At 37.7% G+C, this 26,726-nt stretch overlaps 1 protein-coding gene across 3 annotated transcripts in view; it reads left to right on the plus strand.

Annotated features, from left to right (window-relative positions):
* The window catches only part of trio (trio Rho guanine nucleotide exchange factor), a 996,553-nt gene that overhangs the window by 126,259 nt on the left and 843,568 nt on the right, over positions 1–26,726 (plus strand). For all 3 annotated transcript variants that reach the window (XM_090387950.1, XM_090387951.1, XM_090387952.1), the window contains exon 5: positions 13,757–13,858. In XM_090387950.1, the coding sequence (XP_090244076.1) occupies positions 13,757–13,858 (102 nt within the window). The remainder of the gene's footprint in view (positions 1–13,756; positions 13,859–26,726) is intronic.

Genomic DNA, 26,726 nt, shown 5'->3' on the forward strand with positions numbered 1-26,726 from the left:
CTATTCTATACTATTTCAACACTGAAACGTCTGAATCCGGGAAAGCTATCATCACACTCAGGCTGCTTCTGATAAGAAGCATTACCCCACTACCCCTTCTATCTACCCTATCCTTCCTAAATACATTATACAAGCTGTAATGAAACTTATCATCCCCAATTTCCGGGTGGCACCACATCTCTGTAAGCCCTATTATGTCTGCGTTACTTGTTTTAACCAGCAGTTCGAATTCGCTCATTTTATTGACGACACTTCTAACATTATTATATAAACAATTAAGACTTACTGTTCTTGTATATTTAACAACCCTTAGCATTAGCATTAGTAGAGGCATTTGATGCAAGAAAGCAAGCTTATGCAGCATCAGCCAAAAAAAAAAAAAAAAAAAAAAAACCCACTTCCACTTCACTCCTCTGTTCGTTCAAAATACCTGTCCAGCTGAGCCTTAAACTTATTTAGGCTATCAACCTCCACCACAAGGGATGGCAGTCTGTTCCACCAACCAACCACCCGCTGGCTAAAGGCAAATTTCCGCACGTCTATCCTACATCTGTCTTTCCTCAATTTGAATTTATGCCCTCTCAGGTGATTTTTCTGAGCTAGAGGAAGAATCCCATCAGCATTGAGCATGCTTAAACCATTCAAGGCTTTATACACCTCTATCAGATCACCTCGCTGGTGCCTAGTCTCCAGACACTGTAATTTGCAAAACTTAAGCCTTTCTTCGTAAGAGCACCCCTTTGTTCCATTCACTAATCTCGTTGCCCTTCTCTGTACTCGTTCCAGCAGCTCTACATCCTTCTTGAAATGAGGCCTCCAGACCTGTATACAGTACTCTAGGTGTGGCCTGACCATTGCGTTATACAATGGAATAATCACCTCCTTATCCCTGCTGGAAAAATTCCTGTATATCATTGACAATACTCCATGAGCTACTCTTGCAGCCCGTCTGCACTGCTCAGAGAACTTCATATCTGCCTGCACAACCACCCCCAAGTCCCTTTCATTCTCTACCACTGTCAGTGTAGTACCACAGAGTTGATACGTTGCTCTGGGGTTGCTGTTTCCCATGTGTAGTACTTTACATTTGTCAATGTTAAACTTCATTTGCCACCTCTCAGCCCATCTGCTCAACCTTTCCAGATCCTGTTGCAGCAGCAACCACCCCCAAGTCCCTTTCATTCTCTACCACTGTCAGTGTAGTACCACAGAGTTGATACGTTGCTCTGGGGTTGCTGTTTCCCATGTGTAGTACTTTACATTTGTCAATGTTAAACTTCATTTCCCACCTCTCAGCCCATCTGCTCAACCTTTCCAGATCCTGTTGCAGCAGCATAGTGTCAGTAGTGTCCTTGACAACCCTGCCAACCTTTGTATCATCTGCAAACTTGGACATTAAGCTTGATATACCATCATCAATATCATTTATAAATACAGAAAACAATAATGGACCCAACACTGAGCCCTGAGGGACTCCACTAATAACATTAGTCCACGATGAGCAGTGTCCATTGATTACCACTCTCTGTCTTCTCCCCCTCAACCACCCCTTTATCCATAGCAGCAATTTGCCTCCAATGTCACACTGCTCCAATTTGTGTAGCAGTCTTCCATGTGCAACAGTATCAAAAGCCTTTCTAAGATCCAAGTATATAATATCAGAGTTATTCCCTGCATCCAGTTCTTTTGTGACTGCATCATAGTATCCAATCAAGTTGGTCAGGCAAGACTTCCCCTTAACAAAACCATGCTGTGTCTGAGCTATAACTGAAGTCTTGTCTAAATGATCCTGCAGTGCTTCTTTAACCAGTGCCTCCATTAATTTTGCTGGAACAGAAGTTAAGCTCACAGGTCTATAATTACTTGTGTCAGCCTTTGATCCTCCTTTGTGAATTGGGGTCACATTTGCACATTTCCAGTCTATGGGTACCTCCCCTGAGTCCAAGGAAGCTCTCATAATTATGGCTAAGGGTTTGCTTACTTCCTTTGCTGCCTCCTTTAATATAACTGGATAGATCCCATCCACCCCGGGTGCCTTTCTTGTGTTTATCTTCAACAGTTTCTCCTCCACTTTACTCCCAGTTATTTCAAGATTCTGTAGCTTACTGCTAGAGTTGAATACACCTCTGGCATTCCCCTTGCTGAATAACTCCTCATGTGTGAATGTCGATGCAAAATATTCATTTAGTTTGTTAGCTACCTGAGCAGGATCATCAACAGTTGACCCATCAATATCAAGTGGACCAATCTGATTCACCCCCTTCCTTCTAGAGTTTACATAAGTAAAGAACTCTTTGCTGTTTTTCTTTGCATCCCTTGCCAAGGATTTCTCATAATCTGCCTTCGCCTGCCTAACCTCCTTTGTAACTTGGTTGCATATCAACTTGTATCTATCATAGGCTTCTGTGTCATGTGTTAATTTGTAAGTATCCCATGCATTTTTCTTCTCTGCCATATGCCTCATTAGTTCATCTGACATCCATTTTGGCCTAAACCTTGAACAATATTTCTTAGTTGGTATGTAAAGCCTAGTAGCTTCCAAGATAAGTTCTTTGAATGCTTCCCATTTTGAATTTGCTGTTGGTAACGTCATCAGTTGGTCCCACTGTATAGAATTTAAATACTGTCTCAGTCCATCGTAGTCGCCTTTACGGAAGCAATAACCCTTCCCTTTACCCCTAATGGTAGTTACCTCTTTGAGTAAATCCCACTTCAGCACACTGTGATCACTGCCACCTAGTGGTTCATTTATCTGCAGATTCTTAATGCATGAAGAATCACTGCTGATAATCAAATCAAGAGTATTACTCCCTCTAGTTGCCTCCCGAACATGCTGATGTAGAAAACAATCATCCAATAAATCCACAAAAGCCCTGCTAGTGTGTGAGTAACCAGCTCCCAAATTCCAGTCTATATCTGGGAAATTAAAATCTCCCATTATAAGACTCTCTGATTTACTGGCCCACTCTATTTCCCTGTACAGTTCCTTATTATACTCATCAGAGTCATTAGGCCTATAGCACACTCCTACTCTCAATTTTGATCTCCCAATGCTTATGTCACACCAAACTGACTCAACACTGCACTGTCCAGCGATGTCGACTGGCTTCACTTCCTTGGTTTTTATGTGTTTCTTAACTAATAGCATAACCCCTCTCCCCTTCCTATCCTGTCTATCCTTTCTGTAGACGTTGTACTCCTCAAATTGCAGTTCTGCATCCCTTATATCTGTGTGACACCACGTCTCTGATATCCCAACAATATCTGCCTTTGATGTTTTGAGCAATACCTCAAATTCATCAAATTTATTTACTAAACTCCTAGCATTGGTGTACACGCAAGTATACCTGCACTAGTTTCTATTCTTAGCTACCCTAACACAACCCATGTGTTTACTTGTACCGCAATGGCTCCCAGCAGTCTCTGAAATACCATGCATCTTGTTTTTCAGGCTTCTGCTCATTCTAATAGAAGCAGTGCAAGAATCTCTTTCACCTCTGCCAGTGGCTACTGTCAATCTATTGGTCTTTGTCTCCCCCCAAGCTAGCAGTTTTCCGACCCACCTAACACTGCCTCGATAGCATCAGCAAATATTCTTGCACCCTTTCTATTTAAGTGTATCCCATCCCTGTAGAAGCAATCTCTCCTGTTAACAAGTACAGTCCAGGCTGAAAAAAATTCTACCCCTTGAGCCTTGCACAATCTTTCCAGGGCCGAATTGATCGAAACACAACCCTTGAAGTTTTTTAGGCTCTCTTCCCTGGCATTAGCTACCTGCTCATTTGAAACATTTCTGCCCCCAGAACATCTAGATAATATGTCCAGTTGGGGTAACAAATAAGAACCCTTGAGGTATGTGCAAGAGTTACTTTGACCAATATTATCAGATGAACGCGTGTCAGTATTACCCCCCCCAACTAGCAGTTTCCCTGAACCTTCAAGGTATCCTCAATAATACTGGCAAAAACTTTTGCACCACCTTTGTTTAAGTGTATCCCGTCTCTACAAAACAATTTCCTTCTACCTACAAGTGTGGGCCAATTAATTAAGATATATTTCATTAATCTGAGTAAAATGCATTTATGAATTTCTGGTTAACTCATCAGCAAGCAGTTACAGCCTGCCAATCCCCAGTCTACAGATTCTCACAGGCCTCAATTTTTAAACACTCATTAATGGCAGCATTTATGAATATTTCTTACTAATCCAATTTTTTTTCTCTTCTGGTCAGTTAGATTATCTAGTTTGCAACACTGAAATTTCATATTAGTACAGCATTTAATACTGGCAAAACAAAATAAACAAAGATATTATATTCTATTTATTTTTCCATGAATGCAAATGTAAAAAGCTTATAATGCAAATTCTGATAGATCATTTTCCTTGAAAAAGGCCATTAATAAATACAAGACACAGTGAAGAGAGAAAAGTGTGCCTGCACATGCACACTTTTTTTTTTACAAAGAAAACAATTCATTGTTGAGGAGTGTGGTTTTTTCCCCACCTTTGTGCACAAATCAAAATGGTTGCAAAGATTCCAATTTGACATCAGTTTGTATCAGTGAAAAAAAAATCTCTATTTTCCAATAGAGATTTTTTCAGTAATACAAACTTCTTTTTTTTATTTTAATCAATTGTGTAGTGTAAGGTTTCTGCTTAACACTACTTTTTGCAGTCTATAATGTGGCCTCTATAATAGATGAATTTCCTTGAAATTTTGTTATTAGATTCAAAACACACTTAGATTCAAAACGTCACTTTAGAAGGAATATATATATATATATATATATATATATGTATATTCCTTCTTAAGTGACGTTTTGAATCTACTAAAAAATTTCAAGGAAATTCATCTATTATAGAGGCCACATTATAGTGTGTGTGTGTGTGTGTGTGTGTGTGTATATATATTAAATTAAATAAAATAAAACATAAGCCAGTAGTATGGCAAAAACTGTAGAGCGAAAATTAACATAAAAATAACCAAATAAATGAACAAACGGAAAAGAAGAATAAAAGTTAGACATAAATAATAGCCCAGAAACCCCTATATAATTTCGAACTTTAAATCCAATTAACATGATGTATATAAAATTTAGAATAATGCCAATTACATATTAATTTAGCGGTACACCCCCCCCCCCCCCGAGAGGTACCAGTTCCAAAAGACGTGAAATATCACCAAAAAAGGGGTTAAAGGAACTACTAAAAGATGACAAAATCAGAATAAATAAAAATAAAATAAAATAGACTGACATGCCCCATATCGACAGTGGACCACGAGGCCAATAATGGTCATGGAATCGCTGCATATCAATCGCTATACAAATCGTCGCAATGGTGAAAAGATCAAAGTACCAAATCACCCTTACACACACACACACACACACACACACACACACACACACACACACACACACACACACACACACACACACACACACACACACACCCTTCTAAAAAAAATTTTAAATAAATAAAAAAATATATACAGTCCATTCCGGTTATTTGGGACACATCGGGACTAGTGCATTTTGGCCTGATTAAGCGGCTGCCCCAATTATCCGATGTTTCACGTAAATAGTTAAAAATACAATGTGTCCCCCCCTTTACAATTTTTTCACTCTACAATCATATCATGTTACGACGAGCTCACCATAGTAAAGTACCGTTCACTATACGATGTGCGATAAGCGCCGGTCGTTGCGATCACATTTGTGAATTGAATTTTAATTCTATTAAACAGCGATTCTAATTAGCGAAAATAGGAGGAATATTATCCACAGGCTATAAAAGCAAAGATATATTAAGCACAAATTTACCCTTTATTACCTTACCAATTAAAAAATTAAATGATACGTGAAAATTGGAAGAATATACATGATAATCGGAATAATTAATACGTACTGCAATATGTACATACGAACTAGTTGACATTTCTGTTCACTGACATTTGTGGGTGGGGGTTAAAATTTAAAACAGTGAAAAGATAAGCAATCAATAACAAAGAACATGGCGCGTGCACACACGCACACGCACACACATATTTTATTTTATTTTTTTTTCCAAAAAATAATTTGTTGTGAGGAGTTCACATTGTTTTTTTTTCTTTGAATGCAAAGAATCTGGTGTGGTAACATTTTATATTTCATCCTCCATTTTTTTCTGTTTGCACAAGGAGCAGGATCAAGTTATTCAATTACAATTTCTAATTGAAAATAAGAAAATCGAAGAAAACGCTCTTTGAAACGTATTTGGAGTTTCCCCTGTGTGAATGTATTGTACAAAGAGCACAAAACTGCTAAAAGTTGCAGAGAAGTTTCTAGTATCAAAAAGACCCCGTGCACCTGTAAACAAAAAAAAAAAAAAATTAAAATATTTTTCTGTAGCTTTTATTGTAGTAGATATTGCTAAAAGCTCTATCAGAATTTATTGGATGGGTTTTGGAAATCTGTAAAATTTAAATTGGTAATATATAATAATTCAGAATCGTTATTGGAATTAAGTATTTTAGGCTTTGCAAGATATTCTGACTTAATACTGTACTGGATATTTTCTAATTGTGCTGTATCAGTTATTATATTTCAACTGAATTGTATCTTGGTTTCAACTGTAGTTTTTTTAGGCTATTGTTATTGTTTTAAACTCTGTCCTCTCCTGTAAAATATGATAGTAATGAAAATTCTCATGCTATTGCTGATAAGTATGTGAAACTGGTCCATAGCCAATCATTCTCTTCTTTGTGTGGTGCTACGTTGGCTGACTAATGGATACAGTTCTGTATTTTGAGTGTCCTTGGTTTAATACAACTTTCTCACATCTGTTTTTCAGGAAATCGGTTTTCATGTAATTTTATAGGAAATAACCATTTGTAGTACAGTTCGCATGTTTTTACACTTGTTAGAAAGGATTTTTCTCAGGTGATTATGTTTCACCTGAGAAAAGTCTAGCCGTGTTTTATTTTTTTTTACATTAGAGAAATATAGGAGAAAAAGACAAAGTTCTTACTTTCTGACAAAGACTAGATTGTTTTTTTAAAATTAATTTAGAGGACTCATTAGTATTTTCCATTCAGTCAGAGTTAACTGTGTTTTTTCTGACTTCTGTATCACTTACTTCAGATGATTTAAAACAGGGGTTGGCAACCTTTTTTGAGTGAAGAGCTATTTTTGATCTAATTAAATAAAAGAAAAAATCCGAAGAGCCATACCTCAGCTCAAGTTTTTACTTGCTGTTTTTACCTTTTGCTTCAGTTCTCTCAGTTTCTAGTCAGCATCTTGTAAACAATTTGTTCTCGTATCTGTAGTTTGAAATTGGTGTACTAGCATCTTCTGCAGAAAGTAGTTCCTCTTTGTTTTATGTTTCAGGTTTGTAAGATTTGTCTTCATTATTATTGTTATGATTACTATTGATGTAAAATGGTTACTTGCTTCTATTATTATTATCATTTATAAACATATAAATGATAATAATAATAGAAGCAAGTAACCATTTTACATTAATAGTAATCATAACAATAATAATGAAGACAAATCTTTATGTTTATTCCTTTATTTATGTGATAAAACAAATTAATAGGTGCATAAATGTAAGTTTTTAAAATTTGCACTCTTAATGGTTCTATGAAAGGAAAAATGGAAGCAACTGTTAATTTCATGTTTATATTTTATGATTTAACTTTGTATTTTCATTAGGTGGTAGATGAGATGACTCTAGGTTATAGATGACAGGTGGTAGATGACTCTAATCAGCCTCTGCAATACCACCCCTTTGCTTATTGGAGCTGTAAAGTGGGGAAACCCATGTTTAGTCTCCAGAGCAAAGCTCTGGCAGCCCCCCCCTCTCTTTCTTAATGCAATATGATTGATGTCTTTTGAGGTTATGATGGGCATCATGGTGAGATCCAGTCTTCCTTATTTTTCAAGGATATAGCTCTAAAATGTAGGCCGACCACTAGATAGTCCACCAGACAAAAGCTATTGGTAACTCTCTAGGAGACTTCTGGATCAGTTAGTGTATAATCTTGCTGCCTCTAATCTGCAAGATAGTGACTGGAGGGAGCCTGAATAGAGTGTATGTGGAAGACATTGTCGAGGCCATGTTATATCAAGGAGCTGGTTATGTTCTTGCCGTGTGTACACCCTATCAAAAAATTTCATTACCTCATACAACATGTTCTCTCCACCTTTTATTTCTATTTATTGAATACATCACGAATAGGCAAACTAATAGAACAAACTTATCTGCGAAAAGATGTAAACCTCCCAAACACTTTCTCGTTCAGTTCCAAACTGAATGATGTCCATTTCCACTTAGTCTGCCAAGCCCCACTTACTTTTTCGACAGAATCTCAATTATCAATTGATTCAATCACTGCTCATCTGTTGGTTACTGCTACACATCAAAAGTGATCACAGCTGATTTATTAGTTTAAGTTAAGATGAAAGTGAGACAAATGTTGAGACAATTCATACAGAGTAGCGTCCAAGTGGTGGGTTAGGCCTTGTGGATCATCTTGCCCACTAGCAAGGCTTTTGTGGATTTATTGCATGATTGTTTTCTACAGAAGCATGTTAGAGAGGCAACAAGAGGGAATAACACTCTTGATCTGATTATCAGCAGTGATTATTTATGCATTTAGAATTTACAAATAAAGGAACCACTAGGTGGCAATGACCGCAGTGTACTGATGTGGGATTTATTAAAGATGTAACTACCATCAGGGCTAAAGGGAAGGGTTTTTGCTTTTGTAAAGGTGAGTACAGTGGCCTCAGAGATTTTTTAGGTTCTGTACAGTGGGAGCAATTGACGATGTTACCAACTGCAAATTCTAAATGTAGAATTTTTTATCTAATTAAATAAAAGAAAAAAATCCGAAGAGCTGTACTGCCAGAAGCATTCAAGGAAGTAATTTTGGAAGCTACTAGGTTTTTTGTTCCAACTAAGAAATACTGCTCTAGGTTGAGGCCCAAATGGATATCAGATGAACTAGTGAGACTCATGGCAGAGAATAAAAATGCAGGAGATGTACATAAATTGTCAGCTGACACAAAAGCCTAGGGTAGATACAAGTTAGTCTGTAATCAAGTTACAAAGGGGGATTAGACAAGTGAAGGCAGATTATGAAAAATCTTTGGCAAAGGATGCAAAGAAAAACAGCAAAGACTTCTTTACTTATATAAACTCTAAAAAGAAGGGAATGAATCAGATTGGTCCACATGATATCAATGGTTTGATTGTAGATGATTATTCTCAGATAGCTGATGAACTAAATGAGTATTTTGCCTCTCAATTCACACATGAGGAGTTATTTAAGGAGGAGAGGGCCAGATGTTTATCAAACTCTAGCAGGGAGTTAAATGTTTTTGTAATAATTGAGAGCAAAGTGGAAGAGAATTTGTTGAAGTGAAAATTGTTGAATAAGAAAGGCACCTGGAGTGAATGGAATCTATCCAGTTATATTAAAGGAGGCAGCAAAAGAAGTAAGCAATCCCGTAGCCATAATTATGAGAGCATCCTTGGACTCATGGGATGTCCACAAGTCCAAGGATGCTCTCATAATTATGTGGGAAGTTCCCACAGACTGAAGATGTACAAATGTATCGCCAATTCATAAAGGGGGATCAAAGGGTGATACGAGTAATTACAGACCTGTTAGTTTGACTTCTGTTCTAGGGAAAATAATGGAGTCACAGGTTAAAGAAGCATTGCATGATCATCTACACAAGACAGCAGTAATAATTCATAGAATCGGTTTGTCAAGGGGGAAGTCTTGTCTGACCAATTTGATTGGATATTGTAATGTTGTCTTGGCGCCTCTGTAGCCAGGTGGCAAGGAGCAGCAGTGCGTAGCACATGCTTCTTGATTAGACTGGGGTTCAAGCCCGTCACCACCAAATACGGAGGATGTGGAAAGGTCAGGGAATGACCACCGCATATCCCGGAGCAATATGGCCTTAGTTGCTAATGCTCCTAAAAACCAAATAACAACAGCAGCAATGTGGTCAGAAAGGAACTGGCTGCAAAAAATAAATTGGAGCAGTATGGCATTAAGGGCAAGCTGCTACGAGTACAGAGAAGGGCAACAAGATTAGTAAATGGAACTAATGGTTGCTCTACGAAGAAAGGCTTAAGTTTTGCAAATTACAGTGTCTGGAGACTAGGCACCTGTGGGTTTATGTTGTTATTTGGTTTTTAGGAGCATTAGCAACTAAGGCCATATTGCTCCGGGGATATGCGGTGGTCATTCCCTGACCTTTCCGCATCCTCCGTATATGGCGGTCACGGGCTCGAACCCTGGTCTAATCAAGAAGCGTGTGCTACGCACTGCTGCTCCTGCCCACCTGGCTATGGAGGCGCCTGCACCTGTGGGTGATCTGATTGAGGTGTATAAAGCCTTGAATGATTTGAGCATGCTCAGTGCTGTTGGGATTCTTCCTCTTGCTAAGAATAATCACCTGAGAGTGCTTAAATTCAAATTGAGGAAACACAGTTGTAGGATATATGTGCAAAAGTTTGCCTTTAGCCAGCTGATGGTTGATTGCTGGAACCAACTTCCATTTGTCGTAGAAGTTGATATCTTAAATAGATTCAAGGCAGAACTAGACAAACATTTAGAGCAAGTGGATGGGTAAAATGAGAAGGTTTTTTTTTTTTTTTTTTTTTTGCTGATGCTGTATAAGCTTGTTTTGTTGCATCATGTGCTAATGATCTTCTAAAATTGAATTAAACAATACTTCAGTTCATCATTATCTTCAGACATATTCAGGATGAAGGCCTCTCCCACAACTTTCCCGTTCCTTCTGTTTTGTGCAATGGCCATCCATTTACTACCCACAAACTCATGAATTTCATCTATCCATCTCTGCCGTTGTCTTCCAGGTTTTCTTTTAGCTCCTCTTGGGTACCATTCTGTTATTTTCTTAGTCCATCTGTCATCATGTCTTCGAGCTATGTGTCCTGCCCAAGGCCATTTTAGTTCCTTAGTTTTGATAAGAATGTCCTTTATTTGAGTTTGCTGCCTAATCCGTGTGTTTCTCTTTTTGTCTAACAGTCTGATTCTCAATATAATTAGTTCCATTCTTTGCTGTTTAGTTCTCAGCTTCTCTTCCATTCTTTTGGTAAAGTGCCCAAGTTTCACTTTCATAAGTCATGGTGGGTAGTATACATTGGTTCATTACTTTATGTTTCAGACAAACCGGGATATTGCTCCTCAGTATGTGACTATATTTCCTGAATGCTATCCATCCAAAATTTATTCTTCTCTTGAGTTCCAGCCATTTATCATTATTACAGCTAATAACTTGTCCCAGATAAGTATATAACTCCGCCTGTTCAATTATTGCTCCTTCAATCATTGTTTCTTTCTGTGGCATACTTGTTCATCATTACTTTTGTTTTAGCCATATTCATCTTTAGTCCAAAATCCTTACTAACTCTGCATAACTAATTAAGATTTTCCTCTAATTTTTTGGGATCGTTGCTTATAACCACAATGTCGTCTGCAAATCGTAAATGGTTTAGGTACTCTCCATTCACATTGACTCCTTTCTGCGACCAGTCTAATCTTCTGAAAGCTTCTTTAAGGGCAGCAGTAAAGAACTTCGGAGATATTGTTTCTCCTTGTCGAACTCCTTTCTTGATTTTAAATTTGCTACTGTCTTTGTCTAGTAATGAAGGAGGTAGTGTTGTCATATATTTTCTTCAAAATCATAATATGTGGGGTATCTATGCCTTGTCTTTCTAGTACCCAAAACATTGCCTTATGCTGTATGGAGTCAAATGCTTTTTCATAATCCACAAATGCCAGGCATAATGGTGTTTTATATTTATTTTCTTTCTCTGTTAGCTGTGATATTACATGAAGGTGATCCATAGTTGAGAATCCTGTCCTAAAGCCTGCTTGCTCTTTTGGTTGATTTTCATCAAGTATTCTTTCTAATTTGTTAGTAATAACCCTTGTGAACAACTTGTAGATGTGGGATAACAAACTAATTGATCCATAATTTCCAGTTTCTGATTTATTTCCGTTCTTATGCAGCAAAACTATGATCACATTATTCTACTCCTTAGGCGTCACTCCTTTTCTAATGCATTTTGTGAAGAGTTTTGCCAGTTTTTGTTTTATATCTCTTCCTCCCAATTTTAACCACTCTACGGTAACTTCATCCTTCCCACAGGGCTTTCTGATTCTTTGTTTTCTTCAATGCATGTTCTACTCATCAGGAAGGGTATCAGGTATGTCGTATGTGTTACTGTTGGCATCATTTCCTCACTCCTTGTATAATTCTCTATAGTAGTCTTCTGCTATTTGAATTATGCCTTCTCTGCTATTTATAAGTAGACCATCGCTATTCTTCAGTTTCAGTATCATTTGTCTTTCTGTATTACTGCTCATGGTTGCTGATTTAAGTCCTTTGTTTTCCCTTTATGCTTGTTCTACTTTTCTTGTGTTAAATCTTCTTATGGCCTCTCTGAGTCTCTTTCTAATGGCTTTGCATAACTCAGTATATTCAATTTTCTCCTTGTCATTGTTTATCTTGCTCTTTATTTGTCATCTTTGGTTCATCATGACAAGTGTTTATTGACTAATTTTTTCTTCTTTGGATTTCCTTTTGCCTACAGATTTCTTAGGCTTTATCACTTTCAGAAAGTTGTAATATTCCTCGTCGATACCTTGGTCCTGAGCAGTCTGTAGAAGCTCAAACTTGTTCTTAAGTTCCAGTAGATACTGCTTTTTCTCCTCTTCTGTTATCTCAAAGACCTTCATATTATTTACTCGAGTCAGTTTTTTCCTTTCTTTTCTTACATCTATATCAAGTATGCATCTTACCATTCTGCGATCACTTCCAACATTTACCTTGTTCAGGATGGTAACATCATTCATGATATATTTTCTGTTAGTGAGGATGAAGTCGATTTCATTAGATGTTAATCCATTTGGGCTCTTCCATGTCTACCTTTTGGTCATCTTTTTCTTTCCAAAAAATACTTCAGTTATTGATATGAAATATGTATAACCTGAGGGGCTCACATCTGGTGAGTATGGGCTTGACACATCCGGGGTCATTAGCTGTACATATCATTTTTTCTCTCTCTTGGTGATTCCCTTCTACTGCTGATACTTGTTCGTTCTCTCTCTCTCTCTCTCTCTCTCTCTCTCTCTCTCTCTCTCTCTCTCTCTCTCTCTCTCTCTCTCTCTCACACACACACACACACACACACACACACACACACACACACAGTAACTCAGAAATTTAATAAAGCATTTTTTCCTTATTATACAGGAGAAACATTTTTCTCCTCTATGGTAAAAAATATAAGTAATTTTTAAACAGCTATACTATGTTAATTTAACCATCTTAACAACCTTTCCAAACAACTGTTTGGAAAGGTTGACCTTTCCAAACAACTGTTTACATACTTTCTAATATCATAAATATTTTAATAATTTTATCATTACTTCATCAACAGATGATGGAATGATGAAATTATGATGTAGAAAGAAATTAGAACTTCATATTTGATTGAGAATTATTTCACTTAATTAAATTATATTATAGTAAAAGTTTATTGATTAACACTTGTAAAACATGTTAAAAGGTATTGTCATATGTCGTAGGCAGCATGAAATAATATAATTTATTGTTTAATTATAAAAATTTATTGGAATCATGAACAATGATATTTGAATACAACTCAATTCTGGTTTCTAATTTTATCAGAACAACGTTTATTCTTCTTATTTTAATTGCAGGAAAGTTTTCCAGCCAAAATACATACAGCATATATTATAAAGCCAGAAAATTTCTGGCAGAAACAAAGGACCAGTTTAGGAAGTGCCAAGTACAAATTTGAGGTATTATGTTGTTTGTAATATTGAAAGCTAAATACCCTTTTTAATCTATAATTATTATATAGCTAACTCCATTTAACCAACTCTTGGAATAATTCTTTGATTATGTGTGGTGAATGCATCCATTTGCTAAAATAATAATATGTCAATTCTTAATTGCATTTGCAACATTACATAAATTCTATCTTGGCTATTTTTTTTTGTCCGTACATATATAACAGGGCTGCCTAGTATAGCTGAGGAACAGACTTTAATGACCTTAAGTAATTTCCAAAGCTAGAAGTCATTAGGATACAAATACGAAGATAAATTACACTTTCTGTGTATAATAATAAAACATGGTGGTATATTGAAAACACAATGAATCCCTGGACCTTATGTGTCTGGACAGGTAAGAGGAGTGTACAGGTATAAACTACAAGACTGTTTTGAGGTATCAAATGGTTTCACACAAGAGATATCTATTATTTTGTACTGCCACAAACTACTTGTCTATATTTATGCATCCTGAAGATCAAATGCATTTGAAATTTTAACTGTGAACTTATTCCTTTTGAAATAATTTAATTGGCACACTCATTTCATTTTGACCTTATGTGGTCGTGCTGGAGAATAAACGGAAATTTTTGTTTATTTATTACTTAAAACGTGAGATATGTCGTAATAGACCTGTGAATGTGGGATATTGTTGTTTTCAATAAGTGTAGAGGTAATTAAGATCATGAGGCATCAGTATAATATGTTTGTGTGTATTCTTGGTTGTTATTGTGCATGGGTTTAAATTTGGTAAGACAGAAGACACATTGACATTAGACTTGAATTCCTGATGATTGTAATTTTTTGAAATACATGTGAAGAAAGGTTGTTTCCACCGAAGAAAATTAGAAAGCCTCTCTTAATATAATTGGATAGATCCCATCCATCCCAGGTGACTTTTTTTTACATTTCACTTCAACAATATTATAAATTTCTCTTACACTTGCCTCTCAGTTATGATTCACACACGAAGAACTCCCTTAAGAGTTCTTAGTGTATGAATGCAGATGCAAAATACTTATTCAGCTTTGTCAGCAAACTGAGCAGGATCATTAGCAGTTGATCCATCGATACGAAGTGGACCATTGTGATTTATCTGCTTCCTTCTAGCGTTGACATAAGAAAAGACGTCTTTGTAAAAGCTTTCTCATAATCTGCGTTAGCTTGCCTAATATCCTTTGTGACCTGATTGCAGACTAGTTTATATCTACTATAGGCTTCTCGTATTACCTGATAATTTATGTGTCCGATGCATTTTTCTTCTCTGCAACGAGTCTCATTAGTTCCTCTGACATCCATTTGAGTTTAATCCTAAACAGTATTTCTTAGTTGGTATGAAAAGCTTAGTAGCTTCTGTGATTGTTTCCTTGAATATTTTCCATTTAGAATTTGCTGATGGTAACATCATCTTTGTCCCATTGTACAGAATTTAAAAAGTTAGTCACCTTTACATTTAGTTAATTAGTCACCTTTACAAAAGCAAAAATCCCACCCTTTATACTTGATAGTAATTACATCTTTAAGTAAATCCCAAATCAATACAGTGTGATCACTGCCATCTAGTTATTCTTTTATCTGCAAAATGGATGAATAATCACTGCTGATTATCAGATAAAGTGTGTTACTCTCCCTTGTTGCCTTTCTAACATGCTGCTGTAGAAAACAGTAATCCAATAAATCCAAAATGACCGTTCTGATATTTCCTGTCACCTGTCAGAGACTTGGCAATTTGGTATCTCCTCTCTTTGATCTTCTCTGGCTTAAAATCTCTCTCTACCTCATTGTGTCAGATTCATCTGTTGTCTCTACCGTTCTCCCAACTCCACTAATCACTTGGAGCTCTTTGACTTCCTCTCTTTACAACTTGACTTTCTCCAGTCCAACTTTCCTAACAGTGAGGTAATTTTCCTTGGTGATTTTAATGTTCACAACTCCAGCTGGCTTCCGTTTTTTAGTCACACCGACCCAGCAGGTCGAGATGCTGAGGCTTTTGCAATTACTAATGACTTTGCACGGATTGTTCATTTACCTACAAGAATACCGGACAATCCTAATCATACAGCCAATACGCTTGATCTTTTTCTCACAAACGACCCTTCTAAGTATACGGTCGAAGTGAAGAGGTCCTTTAGGAGCTTCAGATCACAACTTGGTGAATGTCTGTTCTCCAATAGAGCCTTTATCTCATGGCTATTCCCAACCTCGTGTTGTTTGGCATTACAAGAATGCAAAATGGGATGACCTGCGAGATTTCTTTTCTTCTTTTCCTTGGTCGGATTACTGTTTCAAAATTTCTGATGTCAGCATTTGCTCAGATCATGTCGGTGAAATTATTCTTGCAGGAATGGAATCCTTTATCCCAAACTCCACTTTAAAATCTCGTCCTTTTTTCTAAACCTATGTTTTCCAATAAATGTGCTAAGGCTCTTCAAGAGAAGAATGTTTTATATCGTAATTGGCTTGTTTCTAATTCTTCGGTTTCATTTTCTGCCTACACCAAAGCTCACAACAATTGTAAAGCAATTATTAATCAGTCCAAACTAGAGTTTGAACAGGCTACGAGAAGAAAACTTGCTTCGTGCCCTAATGGTAGCCAAGCATTCTGGTCTCTTGCCAAAGCTATTGGTTGCAACTTTTGCCCATCTCTGCTCCCACCTCTGTCCAAACCAGATGGTTCTGTTGACACTTCAGCCAAGGATAAAGCTGACCTGCTAGCGTCCCATTTTTCTTCCAATTCATGTATTAATGATCTTGATAAAACACCTCCCACCATTCCCAACACACTCCATTTAATGCCTCCTGTGGTCTTCCGTCAAAAGGATATCAGAAGGATTTTGATGAATCTCGATGCTAAGAAAGCTCCAGGTCCTGATGGTATTTCTCCACTTGTTCTCAAAACCTGTGCTCCTGAACTTACTCCTATTCTTTGCCGCCTTTTTTCACTTTCTTATTCTAAAGGTGTTTTTCCTTCTGCTTGGAAATTTGCTCATATCCAGCCAGTTCCTAAAAAGGGTGACAAGTTCCTCCCGTCCAATTATCGTCCCATTGCAATTACTTCTACTCTTTCTAAAGTAATGGAGAAATCAATTAACCGCCAACTCTTAAACTACCTAGAAACCTACCGTCTGATCAACGATCTCCAGTATGGATTCTGTCAGTGTCGATCCACTGGTGATATTCTGGCTTATGTTACCCATTTATGGATTAATTCAATGGAAAGGTTCGGTGAAACTCAAGTAGTTGCTCTTGACATCTCATAGGCTTTCGATTGTGTTTGGCATAAAGATCTTCTAAACAAGCTTCCATCTTATGGTTTGCCAACTGTTTTTAGTAATTGGTCATCCAGTTTTCTCTGTGATCGCTCATTGAGGGTGATGGTAGATGGCTCTCTGTCTTCTAACTTCTCCACTAATGCCGGTGTCAAAAAAAGGTTCATTTCTTTCCCCCCACTCTTTTCCTCTTGTATATTAATGGCCTTCTTCCATTGACTGGAAATCTTATCCATAGTTTTGCTGATGATAGCACATTGCATTCCACTTTCTATTTCGAGAAACCTTGCCCTGCTCAATCAGCTTCAACTTCTCGAAAATCTGCTATCAGTTCCTTAAATGCCGATCTTCAGGTAATTCTCCAGTGGGGCAAAGACAACTTAGTTGATTTCAACCCTTCTAAAACTCAGTCTTGTCTTATATCTCGCAAAAAGGATTCTTCTGCTCCTATGCTTATCTTTAATGACACTCTGATTGCTAGGTAAAATGATATATCTCTTTTGGGGATTATCCTGACTTCTAATCTCTCTTGGCACAAGCACATTACAAATATTGCTTCCTCTGCATCTAAAAAACTTGGTTTTCTCTTTTGCTCTCGGTGTTACATTTCTTCTAAACAGCTGCTCACTTCTGTATAAATCTGCCCTGCCATGGAATATTGTTCCCACATCTGGGGTGGTGCCCCCAAAACCTCTCTCAGGCTTCTTGATTCCATTGAGAAGAGGGCAGTTAGGTTAATTAATGATTCATCTCTAACAGAGTCTCTCCTCTTGCTGTCTCATAGATGTACTGTTTCTGCTGCATGCCTCTTCTACAGATACTTCCATTGGCACTGTTCTTCTGAATTGGCTTCTATAATTCCCGCTCTCTCTTTCAAAACAGTCCGAACACGTGCCGCCACCAGCCAACATCCATTTACTGTCCAACTTCAAACTCGCAGAACGAACTTTTCATCTTCCTCGTTTATTCATTCAGCTGCCGTTTTCTGGAATAACCTTCCTTCATACCTATTTCCTGAAAATTACAGTGTACAGAAGTTCAAGTCCAATGTCAACAAATATCTTCTTTCGTTGTCTCAACCTCCAACCCAAGCACAGTACTAAGTACTATAAGGTCTAATACCTCTTGTGTTTGGGGTTCACATAAAAAAAAAAAAAAGCCTTTATAGTGTGTAAATGACTACTCATTGTACTCATCAGAGCCATTAGGCTTGCAATGCACTCCTACTCTCATTTTTGTTTTCCCAATGCTTATGTCACACTAGACTGATTCAACATTGCATTGGCCACCCATGTCAACTGGATGCACTGTCTTAGATTTTATGTGCTTTATGAAAGGATATGAAGTGAAATAATTTCGTAATCCTTTTATGAAAGGATAAAGGAGGAAGAGGAAAAAGTTCTGCGAGTTTGAAGTTGGAAGGTGAATGGATGGTAATTGGTTGAGGGATGTATTCAGACTGGTTTTGTAGACAGCAGTAGAATTTCAGATGTCAGTTGAGAAGAACAGTTTCTATGGAAATACCCGTAGAAAAGCCATTCAGCAGAAACTGAATGTCCATGAGACAGAGAGGGAGAGATTTTGTAAGAGTTGGCCATTAATTAACCAAACTATCTTATTGTCAATGAGTCTAGAGGCTTGACAGGTTGGTTTGGGATTTTTACAGAGTCAGTAGCTGTTAGGAAAAAATGTAATGCCTAGGGCAAAAAATAAAGCTCAGTTTTGGATGGAAAAAAAAAAAAAAATCGCTTTTTGGGTGGGGAGCATTCAGCCCTTACCTAAAACAGAATAACTTAGTCATGATATGAAAAACACCTATAAAAATACCTTGTGTTGGGGTGAAATTCAAACCCATGGCTTTTTACACAAGTAGAAGGACTGTTATTGTTGCTAATGATTATAGCATTGCTAGTCAAGAAAGCAAATGTGGAATGGTGCCTCATACTAGCTAAATGTGTTTTTATTGTGTGTAAACTAAGTTTGATATGAAATGCATCATGCAATAATCTTTATCACAGTTTGTCTTGGTATTGCACCATGCCTCTAAATAAATAAAAAGTACTACTCCCAAGGGAGAGTGAGCCTACTTACTACTGAGGGGTAACTAGTAAGTGTCAAAACCATATTATGGATAACGGCATTTATTCTATGTATAGCAATATACTTCTTTTTTTAGTATCATTCACATGATGCAAGCTTATGTACCATCAGCAAAAAAGAAAAAAAAAAAACTGCTCCTGTCATTTGTCCATCTTTATAATAATTTGTCTGATTCTTCATTAAATTTATTCAAACTACCTACTTCCACAACACCAGATGGAAGTTTGTTCTGACAATCAATCACTTTCTGGCTGAAAGCAAATTTTCACATATCTATTCTGCAACATCTCTGTTTTTTTTTTTTTTTTTTTTTTCAGTTTAAATTTTTGTCCCCTTATGCATGTTGTCCAAGAAAAATAGTAAGGATGCCATTAGCATTTAGTTTACACAATGTGGTAAGAACATTAGTCTCATTGCCTCACAGATGCCAAGTTTCCAAGTGCTGCAGTTTGTAGAACTGAAGTCTTTCATGCCCTTTTGTTTTTTGTGTCCTTGGCTAATCTTGTTAGTCTTCTCTATACCCATTCCAACAGATCCACATCCTTCAAATCAAGTTTCCAAACCATATGCAGTAGTCAGGGTGCAGCTTAACCATTCTCTTATATAATGGGCTAATCACCTTGCTTAAAAAAATCCTGTATATATCATTGGCAGAAAACCTCATTAGCTGTCCTAGGCACTGCTCAGAGAATTTCATGTCTGACTGTACAACTACCTTCAGGTCTCTTTCATTCTTTGCCATCTTGAGTATGGTACCACCCAATTTAGTAGGTAATTCTGGAATTACTGCTGCCCTTATGCAGTATTTTGTATTTATCAGTGTTTAGTGTCAATTGCCATTTTTTCAGCTCATGCATCCAATTTTTCTAAGTTTTATTGCAATAGTATGCCTTGATTTTTGCCTTTAACTATACTATTAACTTTTATATCATCTGAAAATAGTAAGGCTTGAGCACTAAACCCTGAATGATTCAACTAATAACATTAGTTCAAGAAGAGCAGTGCCCATTTATAACCACCCTTCTGTCTTTGGTCACCCAACCATAGACGCCTCCGTAGCCAGGTGGGAAGGAGCAGCAGTGCATAGCACACGCTTCTTGATTAGACCAGGGTTCAAGCCCGTCACAACCGAATGCGGAAAGGTCAGGGAATGACCATCGCATATCCTGGAGCAATATGGCCTTAGTTGCTAATGCTCCTAAAAACCAAAACAACAATAACATCACCCAACCATAGTAAAACTTGTCACCAGTGCAATACTCCAATTTTTCTATGTTGAACAGTGTCAAAAGATTTAATGAAGACCAAGATGTCTGTAGTTACCTACTTTACTCTTAGAACTGGTTTTATATACTGATGATATATTGGCATTTCTTCTCCAATCAACAGAAATCTCTCCTGGGTCTAGTGATTCCCCCATAATTAACCTCAATTGTTCAGTACTCTCTGGCTGTCTTCCTCAAAATTACTGAGTATGTACTGTCAACTCCAGAAGGCTTACTTGCATTTAGAGTTGAAAGTTTTTCTTGTCCACACACTGCATGCAAGGATCACAAAGCAACTGGAATGATTGGTGGAAGGCTGTGACTGGTGTATACTGTTCAAATGTTCTAGCCACAGCTCTTTGAATGGTGTTGATGTCATGAAAGTAACAGAGTTTCAGTGGTGCCTTGAGCTTTGAGAACAGAAAGAAGTTGCACAGGGCTAAGTCTGTGAATATGGTGGGTATGACAATATGCAGACTTTTTTGCTAGCAAAACTCTTCCGAACAAAGAGAGCCTTATGACTTGGTGCATTGTCATTCAAGAGGAACCAGCTGCTGTCTTCTCCATACTGGGGCTATGCATGACCGATTCTCTGTAACAAATGATTAAAAACATCCAGATAGCAGCAAAAGTAATATTTTGGCCATTGGGCACAAACTCTGCACAATTGCTGTTGTAGAAAATGACGAGCAGGGTTTTGATTTGACCTACCTTGACAAAGTTTTTTTTTTTTTTTTGACCTTGGGAAGGTTTCTGACTTCTACGCCACACTTAGTCGCTTTGTGGGGTTACTAAAAATTTCATGTCTCATCACCCATAACGATCGAATTCAGGAAGTTGAGTTTGCTTTCAGTGGCCCCAGTGAGTTCTCTGTAGTGTTTGACTCGCACCTGTCATTGACCGTCTGTTAACGAATGTGGAACAAACCATGCACAGTCTTGTTTTCTTAAAATCCTGGGTTATTATTTATTGAATGGTTTCCTTATTAATGCACAGACCTTCTGAATCATATGGAGTGTTGCACGTTGATCATTGGTAATGATTTCCCATGCCTTTTCAATCAACTTTGGCATTCGAACCATTTCTGCTGGGCCTGGATGTTTGCAGTGTTAGAGTGATTCTTTTCCATGAGTGAAACATTTTTGCCACTTGAACACATATGCATGCAACAGACAATTCTTTCCACACATAAGAAGCATGACCCCCACTATGCTTCTTATGTGTGGAGCATGGTGGGGTCCACCCTTCTGTTTTCCCTATTTTTCCTCTCTTTCCTAATTACATGATACAATGTATATTGGATCTAGTCGTCCTTAATTTTGGGTGGCAGTAATGTAATGATATAATAGGGCTAACAGAAATGTAAATTCATACATTTTATTGAACAACACTCCTAATATTATTATAATAGACAAGTTAAGTTTAAGTATTCTTCAATAGTTTACTATTGTGACACACCCTTTGATGTTATTTAGGCTTGTTTCCCTTTTCACTCATACAAAAAGGTTACCACACTTATAACACCTTGCCCAAATCAGCTCTTGCTGCAATAAACAGGAATTCTTGAGACGTGGGCAAGCATTACTTTGACCCATATCATTAGATAAATGCATGCTTATATTACCCCCCCCCTCCCAACTAGCTGAACCCTTAAAGTATCCTCAGTGATACTGGCAAAACCTTTGTTACCACCTTTGTTCAAATGAATACCATCTCTACAAAATAGATTCCTTTTACCTACAAGCACAAGGCCATGCTGATAAAACTTTGCCCCTCCAAAGCCTTTCAGAGTGCCTCAAGCTTTAGTTAATAAACATGACTTTCAGCATATAGCATTATCAGAGGCATACAATGCAAGAAAGCAAGCTTATACAGCATCACCCGGAGGAAAAAAAAAAAAAAAAACCCTTCCTGTTTCACCCATCCATTCACTCCAAAAGTTTGTCTAGTTCAGCCTTGAATTTATTTAAGCTATCAACTTCCATAACGGCATATGGAAATTTTTTCCAGCAATCAACCACCCTCTGGCTAAAGGAAAATATTTGCACATCTGTTCTGCAGCTGTCTTTCCTTAATTTGAGTTTATGCACCCTCAAGTACGGAATCTGAGCAAGAGGAAGAATCCCAACAGCACTGAGCTTGCTCAAACCATTCAAGGCCTTATACACCTCAATCAGATTGCCTTACAGGTGCCTAGTCTCCAGACACTGCAATTTGCAGAACTTAAGCCTTTCTTGATAACAGTAACCCTTTGTTTTGCTGACTAATCTTGTTGCCCTTTTCTGTACTAGTTCTAGCAGCTCTACAATTTTCCTAAAATAAGGCCTCCAGACCTGTATGCAGTACTCAAGGTGTGGCCTGACCATTGCCTTATACAAGGGGATAATCACCTCCTTATTCCTGCTATCAAAATTCCTATATATCATTGACAAGACCCCATGAGCTACTCTTGCACCCTGTCTGCACTGCTCAAAAAAACTTCATATCTGACTGTACAATTACTCCTAGATCCTTCTCCACAACCCTCAGTGTAGTACTGCCCAGTTGATATGTTACTCTGGGGTTACTGCTACCTATATGCATTACTTTGCATTTGTAAATGTTAAACTTCGGTTTCCATCTCTCTCTCAGCCCGTCTGCTTAACTTTTCTAGATCCTGTTGCAATAGTTCACTGTAATTACTGTCATTAAACAATCCTACTCACCATCATATCATCTGCAAACTTGGACATTAAGCATGATTTACTTTCATCAATATCATTGATAAATACCGAAAACAACAATGGGCCCAACACGGATCCTTGAGGGACATCTCTAATAACATTAGTCCACGGAGAGCTGTGTCCATTGATTACCACTCTCTCTCTCGGTTGAGTGGGAGAATACAGAGAGTGGTAATCAACGGAGAGCTGTGTCCATTGATTACCACTCTCTGTATTCTCCCACTCAACTGTCCCTTTATCCATAGCAGCAACTTACCCTTAATGCTATACTGCTCCAACTTGTACAGTAGTCTTCCTTGTGCAACAGTATCAAAAGCTTTCCTGAAATCCAAGTATATGATATCAAAATTACTTTTTGCATCCAGTTCCTTTGTGATCACATCATAGTATCCGATTAAATTGGTCAGACAAGACTTCCTGTTAACAAACTCATGCTGTGTTTGAACTGTTGCTGCTGCCTTGTCTAGGTGATCCTGTATCACCTCCTTAACAAGTGACTCCATTATTTTCCCTGGAACAGAGGTTAAACTGACAGGTCTGTAATTACTCGTGTCATCCTTTGATCCTCCTTTGTGAATTGGGGATGCATTTGCATGTCTTCAGTCCATGGGGACCTCCCTGAGTCCACGGATGCCATCATATTCATGGATAAGGGCCAACTTACTCTCTTTGCTGCCTCCTTTAATGTAACTGGATAGATCCCAGGTGTCTTCCTTATGTTTAACTTCAACAATTTTTCCTCCACTTTGCTCTCAGTTATTACAAAAAATTCTAACTCTGTGTTAGAGTTTGATAAGCTTCTGGCCTCCACTTCCCTACAGAATGCCTCATGTGTGAATGTAGATGCAAAATACTGAATCAGTTTGTCAGCTGTCTGAGCAGAATCATCAACAGTGGAACCATTGATGTCAAGGATATCAAGTGGACTAATCTGATTCATCCCCTTCCTTCTAGAGTTTACATAAGTAAAGAAGTCTTTACTGTGTTTCTTTGCATCCTTTGCCAAAGATTTCTCGTACTCTGCCTTCGCTTGCCTAACCTCCTTTGTGATTTGATTATAGGCTATTTTATATTTATCATAGGCATCTGCATCTCTTTATAATTTATATGCATCCTATGCATTTTTCTTTTCTGCCACAAGTCTGATTAGTTCATCTGACATCCAGTTTTGCCTAAACCTTGAACAGTATTAATTAGTTGGTATGAAAAGCCCTGTAGCTTCCAAGATTAATTCCTTGAATGCTTCCCATTTAGAATTGATGTTGGTAACATCATGAATTGGTCCCACTATAGAATTTTAGAACTGTCTGAGACCACTGTGGTCACCTTTACGAAATTAAGAATCCTTCGTGTTATCCTTGATGGTAGTTACATCTCTGAGTAGATCCCACATCTGTACACTGTGAACACTGCCACCTAGTGGTTCCTTTATCTGCAGATTCTTCGTGCATAAATAATCAGAGCTGATTATCAGATCAAAATGTCTCTCTCTCTCTCTCTGGCTGCCCCTCGATCATGCTGCTGCTGCTGCAGAAAACAATCATCCCATAAATCTACAAAAAGAGTGACCAACCCATAAGTTCCAGGCTATATCTGGTGAGTTACAGTCCCCCAATATAAGACAGTCTGATTTTCTGGCCCACTCTATTTCTTTGTATAGTTGTTCATTGTACTCATCAGAGTCATTAGGCCTATAATACAGCCCTACTTTCAATTTTGCTTTTCCAGTACTTATGTCACATCAAACTGACTCAACACTGTACTGTCCACCCATGTTAACTGGATTCATTTCCCTAGATTTTATGTGTTTCTTGACTAACAGCATGATCCATCCTGTCTGTTCTTTCTGTACACTTTGTACTTCCCAAATTCCAATTCTGCATTCCTTATAAATGTGTGACATCTTGTCTCTGATATTCCAACAATATTTGCCTTTGATGTCTTGACCAGCACCTCAAATTCATCAAATTTATTTAGTATACTCCTAGCATTGGTGTACATTCAAGTATACATGCACCTATTCTTATTCTTTATTATCCTAACACAGGTCATGTATTTACTTGTTTCATGATGACTCCCACCAGTCGTGGAAATCTCCAGCGCCTTGCTTTCCAGGCTGCTGCTCAATCTAATAGAAGCAGTGTAAGAATCATTTTTGCATCTGCCCTGAGGCTACTGTTTATCCTTTAATCTGTGAATCCCCCCCAGGCTAGCAGTTTTCCGACCCATCTAACACTGCCTCGATAGCATCAGTAAATATTCTTTCACCTTTTCTATTTAAGTGTGTCCCATCCCTGTAGAAATAATTTTTCCTTTTAACATGCACATACCACTCAGAAAAATTCTACCCAATGAGTCTTTCGCAATCTCTCCAGGACCGAATTGATTGACAAGGCTCTCATCATGTACTTCTTTCTATCATGTCTGAGCAGAATTGTAGACAGTTTCAAATTTAATCCTAACATGTGGCTTTTTTTTCAATGTTGACCTGAACTTAAGTAAGTTTGCAGACCTCCTACTTTGTGCCCTTAAAAGATGATACCTGCTCTATAACATCATCAACTTTTGCTCTTAGCAGACATACCCTGGTTCTGTTCTACCTATTCTTTTTGCATAATCTATTTCCTGTCTCCCTGACAATAGAGTCACCCGCAATACCTAGCTCCTGTGGGATCAGTGCATTCTGCTCTGAAGATTGCTGCTGTGTTGCCTGATGCACAAGAGTGAGCTCTGGCATTGAATTGGGCAGCTGAGTGCTTGATGGGTCCCCCACTTTAATACCTTTGATATAATACCTCCTATGTTTTTTTTGGCAGAATTGCAGACATGTACACATTTTGAACTAACTTGCAGCATTTTTTCATTAGTTCACATTCATTTAATATTGTATGTACCCATATAAATAATAATGCTCTCTTTACTTCCCATTAAAATCTGATGATCTATTGGTGAATACATCCCCTCCCTAATTCTGGTCCACTTATCTCTTTTAGTAAAAAATGTTATCTGCTTACTTGACAATGTTTCTCCATAAAACTAAATCTCCTTCAGCCAGAGCAATATGTGCTTGGCTATTGTGTTCTGGGCCTGAACCCAGGATGCATCCCTTGGCCAGTCCTGATATACTTGACTCTCTGATGAGCTCATAGTTACAGTTGTTTCTAGTGCAAACACCCTGTTCTTCAGTGACTCAAATTCTTGTAATGCCCCAAATTTTAATTTAAGATTGCTGGGCTCTTTACATCGGGTGCAACAAAAAGAAATGTCAATTGTACTTGGTTTGTCTTGTAGACTGATTTAGAGTACATGCCACAGGCTATACAAGTGATGAACTTATGACTTGCACTGGAAATGCCCACTGGCATTTCTGCCTGAGTCACCATGTATTGAAATTATCAAAAGGATGATGTATGAAAGTATTGAAAGGATGATAAAATTTAAATTTACAATGTATTACAGAATTTTAAATTTACAGTGT

This window comes from Mastigoproctus giganteus, chromosome 13 (assembly GCF_048544385.1).
Source record: "Mastigoproctus giganteus isolate SK-2022 chromosome 13, ASM4854438v1, whole genome shotgun sequence".
NCBI classification, from domain to species: domain Eukaryota; kingdom Metazoa; phylum Arthropoda; class Arachnida; order Uropygi; family Thelyphonidae; genus Mastigoproctus; species Mastigoproctus giganteus.